Here is a 20824-nt window from a genome sequence, read left to right on the forward strand (position 1 = left end):
TTCTTGTCTACTTGATAATGAAGTGACTGCAACAACATGAACTTGGTGGACTTGCCCACTACTTTCACACTAAAAATGACCAAAAAATTGGGCTGGTACATTTTGGCAGTGTGAAAGTGATAATTACTACCGAATAACCTTGCTAGCCCTGAAAAATTAATTTTACAAAGAAAAAAAATCTCAAAAAAAATTGTGTTGGGAGACTTTTAAAAATTTGAAATTAAAGTAATTTGCCTTTACTTTAATGTCTGTCTCTTTTATCGTTCTCTCCCTTAACTCTATCTGTGTTTCCCAGTTTGTATTTTGCTCTCTGCACATCATACAGCTCTGAAGAGGATCTGCAAAAGATTTTAGAGTAGTGAGTGAAAGTGCAAAGAAAGGGCTGAGCATAAATTGTAAGAAAACAAAATGTCTAGTCAAGTCCAAAAAGAAAATCATACCAGAATGTAAAAGCACATTGAAGAATAAAAAGATCTATCAGGTAGACAAATTTTTGTTACCTTGGGAGAATGAAAGCAAAACTGAGAATCCTGGAATGCTAAATCATACCAATTTTGACCTGCAGAAGTGAGCGTTGGATGATCAGTGAAGCAATGCAGAGAAGAATTGAGGCTGCAGAGTTGTGGCTTTTGAGGCAAACAATGAAAATATCTTTGCCAATAAGTCACACAACAAATGAAGAGGCGCTAGTAAAACCTGAGGCCAATAAAAAACGCTGCCGACCAAGATCAGGAAGAGACATTTTGGAATTTCTTGGGCATGTAATGAGAAATCATGATTTAGAAAGTCTGATGCTGATGGGGAAGATAGATGGTAAAAGAGATGAAGGTAGACAAAGAACGATCTTTTAAAGAACCTCACAAACCGCACCAACGAAGATGATCCAAGCTTTTAGAGTAAGATTAACATGCAGGTCATGATCACCAACATCCTCTTAGGGCATGGTACTTGAATAGAGAGAGAGCACATTATTTAAACCAAATTTATCCTTCCTGTTTTTCACTTCCTGGTTGGTGATCCGTGCATGAATAAGAATTCTTCAGTCTGCTTTGTTAGTGAGCCTTGCTGTCACTTTCCCTGCTCACAGTAGAGGGCACTGTCCTGGAAATCTACTGTTAAAAGTCTGAACAGCTGTCACCGAGGTGAACAGCAAGCATCATCCCTTGACCGCTGAAAGCAATGTACAGCCCATTGTGTCTTTTCTCCTTACAGATGCTGACTGCCATGTATTTCCCGTATTTATTATTTTTATTTCAGATTACTACTATTTACAATATGCCATTTGTTGATCTGAAACAAGCTCTACTTCTTTTGAAACAAGGTTTTCAGATAAACCTAATTCACTAAAATATTGCTTTGGATAATCTTATCTAGAATAAACAAATACAAGCATTATGCAAAAATGGAGATCAACAGCATTTACAGAACCTAATCAGAAGGAAACTCCATCTATGTCTGCTAAACTCCAAGTCCCATTAACAAATTTCCAGACATGTAGACCTGTTTGCTCTAGTGTCACCAGGCATTGGCAATGGAGACACAAATAACGTATTCTGATTACGGGAAACATCAATTTACATTGATGCATTCACAAGCAATTTAAAAGAGCAAACTAAATTGATATAGGTTAAAAGACCACTTTCTACATTCAAATTGTGGAAAATAATTCCTTCAATTTCTAGATCAAAAGCCATCACTTGAATTATAATTAAAATGGAATGCAGAAAGTCCACACAATTGTGATGCTGACAACTTCTTCACTTTCATTCTAAAACAGAAACCTTCATGATTATAGCAATAAGCTTTTAGCTTTTTGCTGTTTTAAGAGTAAGGTGTACTTTGATTAAAAAAAACTCTGCTTAGGATTTTAGTAAAAACATAGAGGTCTAGAAGTGCATTATGTGTGGCACTGTCTAACCCAGACCTTAAATGTTTGATTGAAACAAGTCAAACAAGATTTTTTTTGGACCTTATTGTGTTAACAGAAAAACAACTGAAAGAGTAGTCTAAAATTAAATCACTATCCTTTGAAACAGAGAGCTGGCACAAAATGTCAAGACATTTTTATACTCACGCTGCCACACCACACCCCTGCCCCGGCACCCCCACCCAGTCTTCCCTGAAAACAGCTGGAGAATTTCACTTATTCAATTGTGAGGCGGGTGTAGAGTTAGACAATGAATGCCTTCCTTAGTTGAGGAGGAGTGAGTGTTGAGAAAAATCACTGTTTAGGGTGATGAGAAAGGAAAATATTGTTGGAAGGGTAGAAGTATGGAAATCTTGTTGGATTGGAGGGGAACAGAACAGATATTTTGCTCAGCTGGGCGGGGCATATATTGGGCTTCCGGAACAACATGAAAACATTGCTTAGTTTGTTGGTTTTGCATGAGTCATGATCAGAACATGGATCTTTCATTACAAGCAAAAGTTGTAAAAAATATAACATTATATTGAATGAGAAATAATCCACTTTTGGATTTTGTAGGCAGTATCAGCAGAAACCTGCAGAAAGAAAAGTTATTATTCGTTGTTATAGGGAGAGAGGTTATAAAGCATTGTGTGATTTTATTTATATATATAAAAATAAATTCAATTGTACAGAAGTTATAAGAACCATGGAAAAACGTACCATAGATATTGGTGTATAAGTTGACCTTTGAAGCCTCAAGATTGCTCCAAAAATGGAGTCGACCTATATGCTGAGTATAAAAGTGAACCACCAGCAAGGGTGTGGGTGGTTGCCATCTTTGTCATTTAACATGCAGGGATTGATTGCAATATAGCCCGAATTACCTGCTTGATCCCCCAGTTATAAGGTACTGATAAGTAAAACATCCATTTGTGGCATGAAAAATTGATGCTGACTACTAATACAAGTATAGCATGGCATGTCTGAAAAGTGGGGTGGGGGGAGTGGGGGTCAACTTATATGCTGAGTATATGCAAAAGCATGATTTCTGGGGCCAAAAAATGGATCTTATATGCTGGGTTGATTTATACTCCATGGTCTATGGTACTATAAAATGGATAATCTGTAGAGAACACCAGATAATGGATGGGGTGTTTTGAGTTCCTTTCACATCAGATTCTATGAAGATTCCTGTCATCTAGGTGCGAAACCACCTAGTGGCCAGATTGTAGAATCACTGTGACATGCTTACATAGGGTGAACCCATAATAAATGTGAATATTGAAATTTATAATGCAAAGAAGTTAATTTTAAAAATGTGTGACAAGAATGTGACAACATGAAGTCAAGTAGACCGGAAGTGCAAGCAGACATGATGCTTAACAGGATATAGAAAAATATAGGTAGTAAACAATATCAAATCAAATAATGCTGATACATAATTACAGTTCCTTAATCTTACTATTATTTATATGCCAAATATTGCAAATTATTCTGAATAATTTGTGTATATTATTTTAAAAATCCAATTTTCACATGCACGCTTTATGTACATACATTACACAGAAAAATATATTCTGTGGTATGATTGCTTGTTGCCAAATGAAATGTTTCATGGTTTTCTATATGTTAGCCCGTGTAACACATACCACAAAGAGTCGGGTTCATATTGAGTCAGATATTTGAAAGTTTATTCACAACATTACATCAATGTACATTATTAAGACATCACAGAAAAATACATTATATTATGCGTTTTATATATTTCAATTTATTTATTGTTACTTCTCTTTTTTATAAAGTCTGATTATAAACATGCCTTTGTATACAATTTCATCACCATTTTCCAATTGCTTATAATTATTACTTTTCTAACTTCTCCCAGTTCTAATCAAAGGTTATCGACCTGAAATGTTAACTCTGTTCCTCTCTCCACAGAGCATCTGGCAGCAGTCCAGACTTGCTGGGTATTTCCAGTATTTTCTGTTTTTATTTCAGATTTCTAACATCTACAGTATTTTGCTCTTGCATTATAATTTTTATATAGCTCAACAATGGCAGATTCTCTCTCATTCTATCTTTATCAAATCACATAACATAAAACTTCCCAAAAGCAGCAGCTCAGACTCTCTATTGCAATATCCTATTCTGTTTCAGCTCCCCATTATCCTGCTGTTACCTCTGGCATCAATCTTCTTACGGCTGTGGTCCTGACCCACCAGCCACCAACCTGACTGTATAGCTAGAATGACTTCCCTAAGCCTTCCAGAAGGAAAAAATTACTGTTTGACAAAAGCAAAATTCTGAAGATGCTGAAAATCTGAAATAAAAACCGGAATTGCTGGAACTACTCAACAGGTCGGACAGCATCTGTGAAGAGAGAAACAGAGTTAATGGGCAGAACCTTCCATTCTGGAGTATAAATTCTCTAGGGGGCGTGATGGTTGGTCCCCTGCAATCTTGTGCTGGTTAGTTCATCACATGCACATGCACGAGGAGCACTGTAAATCTTGTGACAGGGTCAGGCAGGAAATCACCGTCCTTGCCCTTACCTCATGGGTTCCTGACACCATATTTAAAGGACATCTGGACAGCCATTCACTCACTGCAAGCCAGGAGCATCAGTCTGGCTGTCATTCCAGAGGGAGAGACCTACTGTAGATAACAATGCCGCAGAGCAGACGTGTGGCCCAATGGCTTAGTGAAGCTTTGCTGCAGGTTCTCCTTTAAGCCGTCCAAGAAAGCTAACAATTGGAGGCTCTGTTTCCCAGAGCCAGCAGCAGGAGGCCTTCCCGTCTGACCAAGGCGGCCTGAACAGGGGTCGCAGCGGAGGTTAGTGCCCTTGGGACCCACTCCAGAACCGGCATGCAGTGCAGCAAAAGGATGAACGATCTGTGCTCCATCAGGGTAAGTGGCACCTTCAACGTACTTGAAAGGGACACTCATAAGATCATCAGGCAGTGTAAGTGTGTGAGTGCACAAAGATGTCAGACAGGAGTTCGGGTTGCAAGACTCGGCAGCAGATGGGACTTAAGCACTGAATGTGTGGCAGCCACTACATGTTGTCAATGTTCTATCAGTTGCAGGACATCCTGCTTGTTGATCACTTACTGGGGAGGGCTCAGGAGCTCGCATAGACATGCGTGCTCCTAATCTGCTCATGCATCCATTGGGATGACACTCAATCCTTCTATCAGTCTGCAGGGCAAAAACGCTCACAACACGAGGGGGCAGGCCCAGACTGGCGACGGACTGGTGGATTTTCGAATCCTCGCCACATTCCGGGAGGAGGCCATAGAACTAGCTGGGGAGAACCAGGGCAGTGCCTGTGCCAAAGGTGAGACAGGACTCTCCCAGGAAGCTAGAGAGGATACCTCCAGTCTGCAGTTGTCGGATGCGCCACCAGAGTGAGACATTGTTTTAAAGACATCCACTAAATCCTTTTCTTATCGACTCCAGATACCAGCAAGAAAAGAAAGGGAAGGAAAGGAACCCAGTTGAACCACAGCTCCAGCTCCACCACCACCTCTGAGGAAGATGCCTCAGAATCCTCAGGGGATGTACCATCACAGTGTTCACCTGCACCCTCCACCTTCACAGAGACATTCATCTCAGTGGATGCACGTTCTAGAGTAGGCTTGAGGTCACAATCTGGTGATCATATCACAGGCATAGGTCCACAGCTGACTGAGGAAGTGACAGCCAAGGTCTCTGATACTCTGCGGATTGCTGGAGACCAGGCCCCTGCTGCGCCCCATACAGATGGTGAACCTCTGGGCCATATGAGACATGTTGGAGATGCAAAGACAGGGGAACATCAGGCAGCCAGAGGCCATGTGCAGACTGGAATGAAGGCTGGAGAAGTCCGTCTACGTTCTGTCTGCTATCGTGGCTGTGGCTTGTGAGTGCTTGGCTGCCTTCATGGAAAGAGTGGCAGCTGCCTTGGAAACTGGATATGCGCTTGAAACTGCACTCTGTTGCTCTAGCCATTGATGCAGTGCAGCAGTGGCTAGGCAAGAGGGGTATAAGGCACCTCAACTTCCCTCTAGGTATCCCATCTCCTCAAGGAGTCCGGGAGGTGCCATCATGCACCAACAGGGAGGAACGCCAGCAAGGCACCCCAGGGACTTCATCCCAGGACACTCCAAAGATGCCCTGCTGCTCATCCTCCCCTCTGTCAGTGACCCCATCACATCCAGCAGGTCAAGCCAAGGGTGGTGCACCTGCCCCTGTGCAAGATCCTTAGCAGGCCAGGGCCCTCTAGGCCTCAGACTAGAGGACGCCCCCCTAATATCATCATAGGGCATAGCAGTTAGCAGGCTGTCTCCACCTCAGCTGTGTTTGTCAGGGCAGCATCTACATGTAGTAATAGGAAAAGAAAGATAAAGAAGTTTTGAAGGCACATAGGTGACACAGATGTTCAACCATTGTATGGACTCTGGCACTTCTAAATATATGTACTCTTACACTGTTTGGAAGTTTCCTAGATTCTCATCTACCTGCTAATTGCTTCAATGGTGGTGGGCATTTAAGGGGGTGGAATTTGGTTCCCCTTCAGAGTCTGATAATGTTCTTCTTTAGAGTTACTTCTCTCACATTATTAGCATTGTGATCACTGAATATTCCAATATGAGGATGCTTAAGCACTGGCCATCATTTGTGAGTGTGCGGCTTGGGCTTCGTTCAAATTCAAACTGGGCAGGTCAAGGCATTGCCTTGGAGAATGAACCAGGCAATGACTATTAATTGTTCCTTGCTGCATCCTCCATGGCAACACCTCCAATAATCAGAGTTCACTTGTCAACCAATCAGCACACTCTTCTCATGCAGTAGACATTATTGTTCTCCTGTTACAGTTAATTTCTTGTGAGCTATCCTGATGAGTGCAAAATGAAAGGCTTTGGTAGCATATCTCTTTTTTTCAACAGTATTCAAATGTAATATTGAGCTAGCATGCAGGTGAAGGCTGCAAGTAAGGAGCAACAGGCAAGTTGAATGCAAGAGGGATTAAGTGTAGGATTAAAGAGGTGTGTGTACAATTGATTGCACTTGGCCTAAATAGCCAAGTGGTTATGGTACTGGGTTTATAACCCCAAGATCAAGAGTTCAAATCTCACAATGGCAAACTATGAAACAATGTAACTTCATCTGAAACAGATGGAAACAGGTTTACTCAAAAGAGTATCAAGAGTTCAAATCTCACAATGGCAAACTATGAAACAATGTAACTTCATCTGAAACAGATGGAAATGGGTTTGTACTCAAAAGAGTTACAGATCATGCTGAAAGTGTATCAAGAGTTCAAATCTCACAATGGCAAACTATGAAACAATGTAACTTCATCTGAAACAGATGGAAACAGGTTTACTCCAAAGAGTATCAAGAGTTCAAATCTCACAATGGCAAACAATGTAACTTCATGGCTTAAATAGCCAAGTGGTTATGGTACTGGGTTTGTAACCCCTAGATCAAGAGTTCAAATCTCACAATGGCAAAACTATGAAACAATGTAACTTCATCTGAAACAGATGGAAATGGGTTTGTACTCGAAAGAGTTACATGACCTTTAGGGGCTTGGCCTAAATAGCCAAGTGGTTATGGTACTGGGTTTGTAACCCCAAGATCAAGAGTTCAAATCTCACAATGGCAAACTGTGAAACAATGTAACTTCATCTGAAACAGATGGAAACGTGTTTGTACTCGAAAGAGTTACAATTGATTGCAGCCTTTGTGTGACTTCACAAGGAGAATTGTTTACCTTGCTTGTATCCTTATCAAGGGTTGGAATAGATCTCGCACAAAGGGATTGCAACCAAAGTGCACAGGACTTTATTAAGGAACCAGGGTAATATCTCATGAGGTGAGAGCAAATAGAATGGGCCTGTGTGCTGGACCGTGTGGAGGACAGAGGCTATATCTATGTGAAGCATCAAGAGCTCATACAGGGTTCTGCAGGGTCTATTCAGGAAAGATGTTTAACCTGGCTGGGGTGTCCAGAATGATGGTGCACAGTCCCACAGTAACAGAGGCCACCTAGGACTGAGTTGTGTACAATTCTCTGCAAATGGAGGGTGGTGAGTGGTTGGATCTCCACACCCCATAGTGCAGATGAGGCACTGTCATTGAGTGAACTCCAAAGTTACTTCAGTACCTTGTGGAATGTCAAGTGATATGAGGCGACTAAGGGCGATTGGGGAACAATTACAAGAACTTCCCTGATCAAGGTGCATGGCAGAGCAATCTCAAGGAGCCAGATGTACTCATGCTGTTCTTCCCTGTGCACCCATATTTCTGGTTCTGCCTGAAAGAGCTCTCTGCAAGGTTTACTCCCCATTGGGTGTAGGTGTGAGGGTGACATGAATGCATCCCTGCCAAGAAAAGAAATTATATTGCTTTCCATTTGCCTTACATACAGATTTTTTGAGGGCCTGGGAAAAACATATTTCTACTTAAGAGGTGTCTGAGGCATTTGGCATAAGGGATCTGTATATCAGCACAATTTGATGCAAAAAGTCATGCCAGTAGGGCTGATGTCAGTAATGGAATTGAATTCAGTTGTCATAAATCAGGATACATGAAAGCAAATTATAATGCATGTTTTAAGTAAGGACCTGTGGCTTGCCAGCCGGCAGAGGATTGAAAACAAAATAGTAAAAGATAAGTGTTGGAAGCCTTCTCAGTCTGGAATCTGTTAGCTATTAGATTGTCACGGACTTCTGCATTGTACCCTTGGGCCATGGCCTCTGCGTGTGACTCCGCGACATCCTATCCCTCGTCATCACCATCACCTTCCCTTTCCTCATTGGAAGATGAAACTTCTCAGTGCTCCATGTCCCTCTCTGCAAAGATATCCCCCCCTTTGTTGCACAAGGTTGTGCAGGGCACAGCAGGCAATGATGATCTGGGACATGCTCTGTGGGAATATTGGAGTGCTCCACCTGAGCAATCCAAACATCTGAACCTCATCTTCAGCAGGCTCTATCACCTGTTCAACGGTGGCCCCTATGGAGCATATGCGGCATTGTACCTCTCCTCAGCAGCACTCTGCAGATGGTGAACTGGTATCATCAGCCCTCCTTCCCTTTATCCCTGCCTCTGACAGCAGCAGATGCCAGTCAGCAAACAATGTACGACAGCTCCAGATCTTGATGGGCTCTCGCTGGAATGAGATCTGTTAGTCATGGAGCAATGCTGGTTTATTGGGCATTGGAACCTTGAGAGCAGAACTTAGCTGAGCCTGGTTCTCCAATGGGCTAATAATTAATAGGATGTCCCTTTAATCAGCCAAAAAAGCAAAGCAATGTCAGGAAGATATAATGTTATTGGAACTTATTGTAGAGCAATAGTGGGACCTGTGGCTTTGGGTCTGTGTGTGTATGAGAGACTTAATTGAATTAATAACAGCTGGTCTGAAGGCTTTGATGTAAGAAGAGAAGCTAGGTTTGAAATGCTAAATAGGTAAACATGGGTGAAGCTTTAGAATCTGAGGTGTGAAGGGGAACATTTGCATTTTAAAATGAACCAGAGCAGCTTGAATTCAAATAATGGGGCTGAAATGTTACATCTAGGCAGAAGAAGTTTAGAAACAGTGTGTTTATTTTTCCCAAATATTACTAGTAAAATTAATACAAGATAGATTTTTATTATTAGAGAGGTAAAGTCCAAAGACGTAGTGAAACAATGGGAATCTGCATTCAAAGGGGAAAATATGTATAAAGGAGAGAAGGCGGTGTGTAAGGGCAGGAATTTTAAGATCTAACACAAGTGTGAAAAGCTTCCAGCATCTAAATCTCTAGCTACTGTTTACAAGGAACCGAAGCTTTGCCTGGGTTTGTTTAAATCTGTTTTCCTGTTACCTTAATGGAGGTGTAACTAGGAGTCAGATTAACTAGGGGATTTAGGAGTTATTATGGTAGTAATTTATAAACCTATGTCTGTGCTTAAAACCACTTTTTTATTTAATAAAAGTTTAATTTAGGTCTGTTAGAAACCTGTAAGATTCAGTGGCTTTATTACTACTGAATTCAAGGCATGCATCTCGAAATAAACACAAATTGCGAAATAGTTATGGCAGCTGTTTTAAGTTTCCCTCTGGGATTTGAACAACTCAGCACCTAGCATCCGCTGTGCCATAACAAAATTAACTTCTTCCAACCAAGATGAGACCCCTCCCATATCGAACTCCGCAACAACCTTGAGAGTTTCAGCATGGTGTGTGTGAGGTTTGCCAGTACGTCAAGCACCTTCCACCCTTCCCTGTTACCCATCAAGTTCACCCCATCTTCCTACACAATTACTGCCTTGCCATTACTCTCCCTCTTATAACCCTCAACTCCCACCGGTACCCTGCATCCTATTGCTATCTATGTGAACATTCCTGCTCTATGCCTTGAGCCCATAACAGTTAATGTACACATGCCCCTCACGACTGATGCCTCATGTTCTCAAGACCAGCTGTACCCTGACTTTCCATGAAACCCCCATGACACCATCCATTACCTGCCCATGATGCTACTCTACTTCCACCCTAACTAATCCAAACCCCCCCCCCCCCACCCCCTCTGTTTATTACTGTACCCTCTGCCTCCCAGTACCCTTATTAGGAGCAAAATCTTCACATCAACAACCTTATCCTTTAGACCCATCTCTGTATGTTGCTCACTGCTTAGAATGCCCATCTACTGCCCTATAATGGGATCAGGGGATGCGTGATATTCTTACCCTCCTAACATGCCCTGGACAGTCTGGCTTCCTGCCCCAGACATCCTCCAGCACTTCTCCGTTGACCCTGCTCCCCTTGTCCAGCTTCCGCGCAGGTTGGACTACCTGCACCCAATCTCAATCAATAGGCTGACATTTATGAGCAGTCCCCAAGAAGCACAAAACAGTGGCTACTCACTCCAAAGTTCAGGAAGAAGCCTACCTCGCCAGGTCCATGCCACTTATATGCAGTCCTGAATCTGAATGCATGAATTCTCGCTTACAGAGAACTTAATTTGGATGGGGCACTTAATTCTGGCTAGCTGGTCTTTTGAGCATGTATGACATATAAAATCTTGCAAAACGGTTTCCTGACACTGATTGTCAGGAAGTTTAACCCAACTTTAAAACCCCAAGAACTTAGCTGCAAAAGCTCATCCTGCTGTCAGTAAATTGTTTTTTTTGCCTCCTGCTAAATTAAGCCCCCCGCCTGCAATGTTTTCCATTCCAGGCAGTTCCGGAGTATTCCATTCAATGTTTCATGTTCTGATGAAAGATCAATCACCTGAAACAGTAACTTAGCATTTTTTTCTCCACATATGCTGCCTGACCTGCTGAGTATCTCCAGAATTTTCTGCTTTTATTACAAATTTTTATTTTTACTTGATAAATTTATTTATGCAATTTTCATTACGAATTTGAAAATAGGAAAATTGCTGACAGGAAGTGCATTCAGATGAGATTTTAAATCCTTTTTGGATGATGTACATGTCAAATACTCAATTTGATTGGCCTAGATGCAAGTTACTTGTCTACTCATGCTCCCAGCATCTTTAACTAAAGTTGTGTTAAAAGCCTTTGGAAGTCTATTGTCCTGTGGGTGCTTGTGGTAAAATTGCTAGTTTTATAAATTTGGATTCTGTTTGGACTGTTGCCTTACAGGGGGTGTGTAGTTGGGAGTTTTGTTAAGTAGAAATTTTGGCAACTGTTATAACTGTGTAACTTTAATCTTGTGTGTGTGTTTTACATTTTTTCTTCTTTTGTTAATAAATGTTTTAATTTAATCTTTAAAATCTCTAAAGGTGGTAGTGGACTCATCACTTCTGACTTAAGTGCATAAGCCTTCTCGTAATAAATACAAATTGCAGAATCATTGTGGTAGCATGGCCAAGTTTTGCTTGTGGATTTGGTCAGCCTGGCAAATACCACCTACCATATCATAACAGGGTCTTTTATCACATGCTCTACAAATACGAGCTGCTATTAAAACATGAAGGATGAAAAGTTGGAACCATTTGCTGTCGTTTCTTGGCTGAGTGCCCTTCGAGCTTCAAACTCGCATCCAGGGTGTGTGCGCACACTTGAGGGGCAAATTATGTCAGATGCCGTATTCGTATGGGTGTTGGCGTTGCACGGTGAACTTCTGCTGGAGATGCACAGAGCAAACAGACCATGACACCAGTTGGCCTACACGAGCATTGACATTTTTGAGTTCAATGCTCCATCAAAAGCTCCATCTTAATCCCACACAGCTGAACATGTGATTAGTAACAGGAAGGACCCCCTCCCCACCCCTGACCATTGCCATTTAAAGGGATCACCAATGCATACACCAAGTCACTGGTTGATTTCTTCTGCTTTTTGTCTCAATTGTAAAGTGTTTGGTATTTTCTATACTTGTTTCATGTTGCAAAAATCTACGGGGAGTGATGTGGCAGTGTTATGACCGATGCAGTTGGTAAAGCGGAGTTATTTTTAAAAATCCCAGAAGGAAACTTCAAACAACTGTCATAACCTATAAGTTTAAGTGCTATGTTTGAGATGCGACTCTAAATTCAGGAATCAGACCATTAGTTCTCAAGGCTTTACATTAAACTAGATGAAACATTTTTTTTAATTTACACAGGTTAAAATATATGTACACATGGCTACAAATTATTATAACTTTTAACAAATTCCCAAAGTAATCTCCATGAAGGCAACGGCAACCCATAGACTTAACCAAACACCAGGCAAAGCATTTTCACCTTACAAATTCAAAATGAAGTTCTTTTCACTGTGGAGCCAGTTGAAGGCTTGCAGCTCTCTTTTGTTCTTACATTATCTCTGCCTGCGCAGCCGAAAACCACTGAACCACCGAAAACCACCTTCCACCAATGATTGAATTCAAATTCTCATTGCCTCACCAGACTGTTTGAACTTTACCTCTTAACAATGAAACACCTTTCATAGTGCCAATTTTATTAGTAATATAAACATATTGCTTCATAGCTGCTAGAAAGATGTCAAATTTTCACCCCACTTGAATGCTCTATTCAAAAAATGCAAATGTACACAATCTCTCTGTTTGCATCTCAAACTAGTACATCAAAGCACCCAAACTAGCTGGCTTTAATCCAATTAAGGCATACCTGAAGACTAAACCTCTATTTTAAGAGAGAAATATTTTCCAAAATATATACATTAATAGCTTCATGACAGGCAGGCACTGAAGAACATTCTGCTAAGTTCAAGGTTTCTGCACAAACCCAGACAAGGATGCTAGAGCAACAGTTTCTCCTTGGAATGCAGCATGACTGGAAATGAACGGGACAAGCTGCTGGAAGAGGGAGGCAGGAGAGAAGAGCTCCCAGCAGGAGAGACTATCTTTCTAAGGCAGTTCAGAGAGCAAGTTTTCGACCTGAAACTCAGTAAGAAACAATGTCTGTGCTTCAGTAAGGATGTCTTCACTGATATCTGCCACCTGCTGCATCCACAAATGCAACCTCGAGCAAGGCAAGGAGCACAATGCCAGTGGCTATGGCATGGATTTTTACATGTCTGATTCCTTCCAGGCTTCAGCTGGAGTTATTTGCAGCATCTCGCAGCTTGTCTTCCACTGTTGTCTAAGGGAGGCTCTCTATTCAAAGAGCAAATGACTTCACTATGATTACAGCTTCCTCACGGTGCAGGGTGCTATTGATTGCACACACCTCACATTGCATTTTTCATGTGTCAACACTGCCCTATGCCAGAAAGAGATCCTACTCACTCACCATTCAGTTAGTGTGTGACCATAGGCAACAATCATGCAGGCCAATGTCCAGTCTCCTGGAAGCAGTCATGATGACTTCATTGTGCATCAGTTTGCTGTGCCAGCTGCATTTAAGACACCACAGCAAAACAAAGGGTGGCTACTGGGTAATAGATGGCCTTAGAGGGCAATTCTGAACAGCTGTGAGGCTAGTACACTCAGCTGCGAACTGCACCATTACAGCATGCAGGCAGCTGTCCAAAGGAGGCTGGTTGATGGACAACAGCACAAACACTGGTGGAATGATAGGGTTGAAAGGACAGTGTTGTCTTCCTGAAAGCAAGTTCATGCTCCAGTTCTCCAAGCGACATATTAGCAACGCTGGAAGACAGATTGCTTTTCTGCAGCGATAACCAGCAAGCCCATTGGCACAATGTAATCCCAGCACTCAGACATTGGTGGTTACTGCTTGTGCTGCACTGGAAGCTGCGACAACAGCCATCGGCATCATGACTGGGCCCACAACTGTGCAAACTGAATCAGTCACTACTTCCATACTGGAAAGTATGGGCTCCAAGCTCAGTGCAAAGTCTCTTGCCAAATTAGTGATAGACTCTATGCTCACTAACATTGACCTTAGGCTTTCTGATGGGCTTCCCACTGCACTAAGTATCTTGTGGTGCTTATGCATTGGCTGCCCCATCAGTGTTCATCTGAGTCCTCTGTGGCAGATCATGCCCACAAGTGCCATGCAATGGCCATCTCCAGCAAGAGAGAATCCAACCGTTGGCCCTTGAAATTCAACGTCGTTACCATTGCTGAATCACCCACCACCACCATCCCAGGAGTTACCATTAACTAGAAACTTAACTGGACCAACCATATAAATACTGTGGTCGTATGAGCTGATAAGAGACTTGGAATTCTGCTGTGATTAACTCACCCCCTGACTCCCCAAAGCCCCTCCTACAAGGCACAAGTCAGTAATATGATGGAATACTTGCCTCAATGGGTGCAGCTCCAACATTCAAGAAGCTTGACACCAGAGTAAAGCAACACACTTGATTAGCACTCCATCCACCACCTTAAACATTCACTTCCTCCCCCACAGTGCAAAGTGGCAGCAGTGTGTAACATATACAAGATGTACTGTAGCAACTCATCAAGGCTCCTTCAACAGCAACTTCCAAATCCACGACTTCTACCATCTGGAAGGACAAGGGCAGCAAATGCATGGGAACACCACCACCTGCAAGTTCCCCCCAATCCACACACCATCCTGGCTTGGAACTATTTCACCATTTCTTCACTGTCACTAGGTCAAAAAAAGGAATCCCTCCTAACAGCACCATGGATGTACCTACACCAGCTGAAGTACAATGTTCAAGAAGGCAGCTCACTTGTTGAACTTCTCAAAGGCAGTTGGGGATGGCAATAAATGCTGGCCTTGCCAGTAAAGCTCATATCCTATGCAAGAATAACTTTTTAAAAATCACGCTCTCCGGCGAGCTGGCACCTTGCTATCCTTGCCTGAACCATGGCTATAGACCCCTTGTGCCCGAAGTCTCTCAAATCCTGCCTCTATGCTATCCTCTAAAATACATGCATTATCAGCATCTGAATTGATGGTGTATCTTTTTCACTGTCGCCTTGTTCTTCCACTGCCTGACTTCTTGGGTATCTATAAAGAGGAAAGACACAGGATAAGGTTGTGGAGCTTGGGAGGGGTTTGTGGGCGGGAAGAAACTGGTTGTATGCTTAAATCATCTGCACCTTTTTAAATCAGAAGAGATTGTGGGATGAGGGGCAAGTGGAATCTGAGAATGCGGATTAGATCTGAGCATACCATTTTCTTTGATTAGTTTCACCCTGCCACAGCGTCAGCAATGGTCATCCCAATATTGGTCATTACTATCTCTTTCATTTTAGGTTATGCAGACATTCCTATTCCGCTCTGGTTAGCTCCTGCTGCCTGTGATTATGGGCCACGTAGTCTAGCAAGAGACAGTGAAATGTATCAGTGAGTATAGTTCAGTGTCTTTGGGTGGTATGGCTGTAAGGTTGGATAGTTGATATTGTGTGTAAGCTGAGAGATATGGGTGTGAAGTTTGCAGCAATGCTTATATGTGTGAGGGTGCGGTGGTGCATATATTTGTCAGGTATGAATCCTGATTGATACTAATTGTTGGCAGGTGAGTGATGAAGGGTGTGGTGAATTGAGCAGTGTGTGAGGGTAGTAATGCAGTTGGCAGAATATGGCATTAACTGACCTTAATCATGCATGAAGTCATTGAACTTCTTGCAGGCTGCACCCATCCAGGTCCTTAGGACTTGGCTTCTGGCGTTGACCTCCAAGGCCACCTGTTCTCATTGCCTTTTGAGCATGGAGGGCATCCTGACACCAGTTGCAGATACAGGACACCACCTCCACCAACTCCTCCAGTACAGCATTTGAAAACCTTGGATCCTCTTTTTCTCTCATTTTGTGTCGCTCTGCAGTGTTTCCTAGATCAGAATCACTTCCTGCATGATTGCTGACACCTGCTCCAGTCTTAAAATACCTTCCCTTTAAAAGTTGCATACTAGCTTTAATCATGTGCTAGCTCCTCATGATATTTACCCCTTTCTAATGCATCCAGCCAATCAATAGCATGGTTACTGTGGCTTTGGCATGCTGCCTGTATTGCAATCAGCGAGCATATATTAATCACTCAATCCCTCTACTGGTTCTTGTGTCCCTTGGAATCTCGATAAACAAAACTTCATCTAAGTACTGTGAATAATTTTTTTGAATGAATGCACACAGCCAAATTTAAGTACATGAAAGACGTTGGATATGTGTACCATGGTGCTCTGGTTCACATTACCAGAAACCAGCTGCGGAAGGAGGTTCCAAGGCAGGGAGATGAGACTTACATAGGGATCCAGGTCACAGCTCTGGATTCACTGATTTTATCTGTTGTGTTTGGGCCTGGCTGTAGCACTCTTCCCAGGTTTGCTCTACTCTCCCCTCTATGCCCTGATACTGTTGTCAGTTTTTGTAGAAGCAGAAGAAAAGAACAGCACTAATCTCCTCCCAGTATTATGTTGATGTTGGAATCGCTGTTCTCTAGTCAATTGATGCCCATTTGGATGCAGTAGAAGTTTAGCATAAAGGTAATCGCCAATACATAAGCTGTAGTCTGTGCTGCTATTGGCATTAATTAATTCTCTCTCTCAAATTTTGTAGGTGATTGTTATCTATTCAGTTGTACATCCCATAGTCATAAACTATATGTAAGATAGTAAAATAATTATTGACTTGGATTCCTATTCCTATTTACTCTCTATGTATTGAAGTTTCAACCCAAGCAAATTTGGAAAGTTTTGTTGTCTGAGGAAGTGAATGTACATATCAGGATAGTATAATTAATCATACATGCAATGCTTGTTGCTATTTTCATTGAATGTTATTTATGTTTTTCATAAGGAGTATTCTGTCAAATAACCCACAGAACTGCTTTCCCTGCCAAGTGAAACTAATCTGACAGGAAAGTTTTTACTGTATAAACTGGTGAAACTTGAAGATTGAGGATTGCCCACAGTTGTTCTTGATATGAGCCAAAAGATACCAACATATTACAGTTTCCCTGTAACTTGTCATACATCATTGATTAGAAACAAAACACAATGTTAATGACAGAATTCTTTCTCTTTCTACTCCACTTTGTTAATTTTGGAACACTTCATTTTTTTGCCATTGACTCAGGAAGAAGGCATTAAGAGCACCATTGAGATTTTACCCCTGTCTAAAACTACGTTTTTCTAATATAGTTGTTCGGTAGTACAGAGTTTGAGTATTGCTGATAATAGACATTTTGTTGATGCTTTTCATCTTGCACTCATCAGGACAATCGCAAGAATACCAAAGTTAGAAAAAACAACAACTTTATACTGAAGGAGAAGAGAATGCTGATTGGTTGGCAAGTGGACTCTGGTAGAGGCGTTGCCATGGAGAATGCACCAGTTAATGGTGACTGATAGCTAACAGCCAAGCATTGTTTGAAATCTAAATCTAGCAGGTTGACATTTATTGGTCAAAGCATTGCACTGAGGAATGAACCAGCGAACAGATATCACTTATTTTGTTTAAATGAAACAGGCACAATGTGTGTACATGTTCTTTTTGCCTGCAAACAGGGCCCTGTGTATTAATATATGTAACTTCCAGTACACACTAATGTGCCACACTGCGACCCGACTGACAATCTTAAATTGGTTGTCAGCATAATTTTTAGCACACTAAGGATTAGCAAATGCTGTCCAATTGCAGAATCACATCTAATATTGAACATTGTGTTTAGAGTTTCACAAGCTTGGGCTGGTTGGATACGGCCTGTACCTTGCCTGTTGCAAACAGCGAAAGGGATATGCTGTTTGATACAAGGCTGCATGTCCCTTCTGTTCACAACAGGCAGGGTACAGACCATACCCAACCAGCCCGTGTTTACAAAACTCAAAACACAGTCTTCAATATTAGATGTGATTCTGCGATTGGACAGTATTTGCTAAATAACCTTCAGTGTGCTAAAAATGACACTGAAAACCAACTTAAAATTGTCAGCTGGGCTTGCAGTGTGGCATATTTGCGTGTACTGGAAGCTACATATATTAATATACAGAGCCCTGTTCTTTGCAGATAGTAAGAACATGCTTTTACACACATTGCATCTGTTTCAGCTAAACAAACTAAGTGACCGCCATTTGCTGGTTCATTCTTCAGGGAAATGCCTTGACCAATAAGTGTCAAGCTGCCTAGTTTAAATTTCAAACAAGGCTTGGCAGTAATATCAGTCACCATTAACTGCTGCATTATCCATGGCAACGCCTCTACCAATCAGAGTTCACTTGCCGATCAATCAGCACACTCTTCTCATATTGTATAAAATTGTAGCTTCCCTGACATTGGTATTCTTATGATTGCCCTGATGATACCAAGACAAAAAGCTTCAAGAAAATGTCTTTTTTCTAATATGAAAATAACAATACAGTAAAATCTGATGTATAAATCACAACTCACCTATATGTCACAACCCTATTTTACAGTTAGTTTTTTCAGTTTAAAATGTTCTGTTTAAATTGTACTGGGTTACAGTTCAAACGTGTATTGCTGCTGGCAGGTCTGTCATACTCTAACAAATGCCAATATTAATATAAAAGAACTACTGTGTATTGTTAGTTTTCAACTGTAATAATAATCCTAAACCACAAAAAATAATTTCTTGAAACGCAATTTTAAACAAAGAAGAAAACTTAAATATTTCTTGTCTTTCGCTGCCTCTTCCCTATTCTCCCTCTCATTTTTCACAAAATTGACTCTAGTTGTTTTCTAATCTATCTATTCTAATATTTATAAATAGAAAATCTTCCCTTACTACTACTCCTAGGCATTGACCATTTATTTAAGAATTGGATGCAACTTACACAGAATTGGTCTGCCTTAAGCAAACCAATACTAAAATATAACTTATTGGTACAAGATCTGTTATCATCTATACTAGAACTTTCAAGCAAATTCTGAGCAAAAATATACATTTTGTTATTGAATTACTTTTAACTGTTTCTGAGTCACATAACAAAAGCACTGTGTAATTATACTTCTGTTGATTTTTGTTCCAGACTGTGGACTGAATGTACATAAGCAGTGTTCAAAATTTGTACCCAATGACTGTCAGCCTGACCTCAAGAGAATCAAGAAGGTGTACAGTTGTGATTTGACAACTCTTGTAAAAGCGCACAATACTCAGAGACCAATGGTGGTGGATATGTGTATTCGAGAGATTGAAGCACGAGGTTTGAGCATACTCTTCATAATGCTGTAAATTATTATTTTGATTTAATGTTTGCTTGTTTATATGCACCCAAAGGCAGTTGGTGCATTTTGGTTATGCCCGTCTTGCATTGCCAGTGAAGCAGTGAGGCTCTGACATATTTCAGCAGGTACTAACTAGACGTGTATTCTTTTGTCTTATATTACCATTTCATTGTGTCATATCATAACCAAATTGCCTATTAATGACATCCATAAAGGAGAATGATGCAATGGGGGAAAACATTTAATAAAGTGATCCTGTGACTCATAGACGTCTACAGCACAGAAGGAGGCCATTCAGCTCATCGTGTCCGCACCGATCAACAAAGATCTGACTTCACTAATCCCATTTTCCAGCACTTGGCCCATAACCTTGGAGGCTATGGCAACGCAAGTGAATATCTAAATATTTCTGAAATGTTATGAGAGTTTCTGACTCAACCACCCTTTCAGGCAGTGAGTTCCGGACTCCCACCACCATCTGGGTGAAACAATTTCTCCTCAACTTCCCTTTATCTTAAATCTATGCCCACTGGTTATTGGCACCCCCCACTAATGGAAAAAGTGCCTTCCTATCCACCCTATCTATGCCCCTCATAATCTTACAGACCTCTATCAGGTCCCCCCTCAACCTTCATTGCTCCAAGGAAAACAACCCCAGCCTATTGAATCTTTCCTCATAGCTCAGACCCTACAAACCAGGCACTTTCCTGGTGAATCTCCTTTGCACCCTGTCCAGTGCAGTCACATCCTTCCTATAATGTGGTGACCAGAACTGCACACAGTACTCCAGTTGTGGCCTACCCAAGGTTTTGTACAGTTCCAGCATAACCTCCCTGCTCTTGTATTCTATGCTTCAGCTAATAATGACAAGTATCCCGTATGTCTGCTTAACCACCTTATCTACCTGCCCAGCTAATTTCAGGCAGCTATGGATATGCACACCAAGGTCCCTCTGATCTTCAGTACTTTTCAGGGCCCAACCATTCACAATGTAATCCTTTGCCTTGTTAGCCCTCCCCAAGTGCATTGCCTCAAACTTTTCCGGGTTGAATTCCATTTGCCACTGCTCTGCCTACATGACCTGTCCATTGACATCTTCCTGCAGTTTGCGGCTATCCTTCTCACTATTTACCACCCTACCAATTTTTGTGTCAGCCGCGAACTTCTTGACCATGCCCCCTACATTTAAGTCCAAATCATTTATGTACACCACAAACAGCAAGGACCCAGCACTGAGCCCTGCTGAACCCCAATGGGAACGGACTTCCAGTCACAGAAACATCCCTCTACCATCACCTTCTGCTTCCTGCCTCTCAGCCAATTTTGGATCCAACGTGCCACTTTGCCT

At 41.7% G+C, this 20824-nt stretch overlaps 1 protein-coding gene across 1 annotated transcript in view; it reads left to right on the forward strand.

Annotated features, from left to right (window-relative positions):
- The window catches only part of chn2 (chimerin 2), a 383216-nt gene that overhangs the window by 331712 nt on the left and 30680 nt on the right, over positions 1-20824 (forward strand). The window contains exon 9 of the mRNA XM_041184893.1: positions 19281-19454. Within this exon, the coding sequence (XP_041040827.1) occupies positions 19281-19454 (174 nt within the window). The remainder of the gene's footprint in view (positions 1-19280; positions 19455-20824) is intronic.

The sequence above is a fragment of the Carcharodon carcharias genome, chromosome 3, assembly GCF_017639515.1.
Source record: "Carcharodon carcharias isolate sCarCar2 chromosome 3, sCarCar2.pri, whole genome shotgun sequence".
NCBI lineage: Eukaryota > Metazoa > Chordata > Chondrichthyes > Lamniformes > Lamnidae > Carcharodon > Carcharodon carcharias.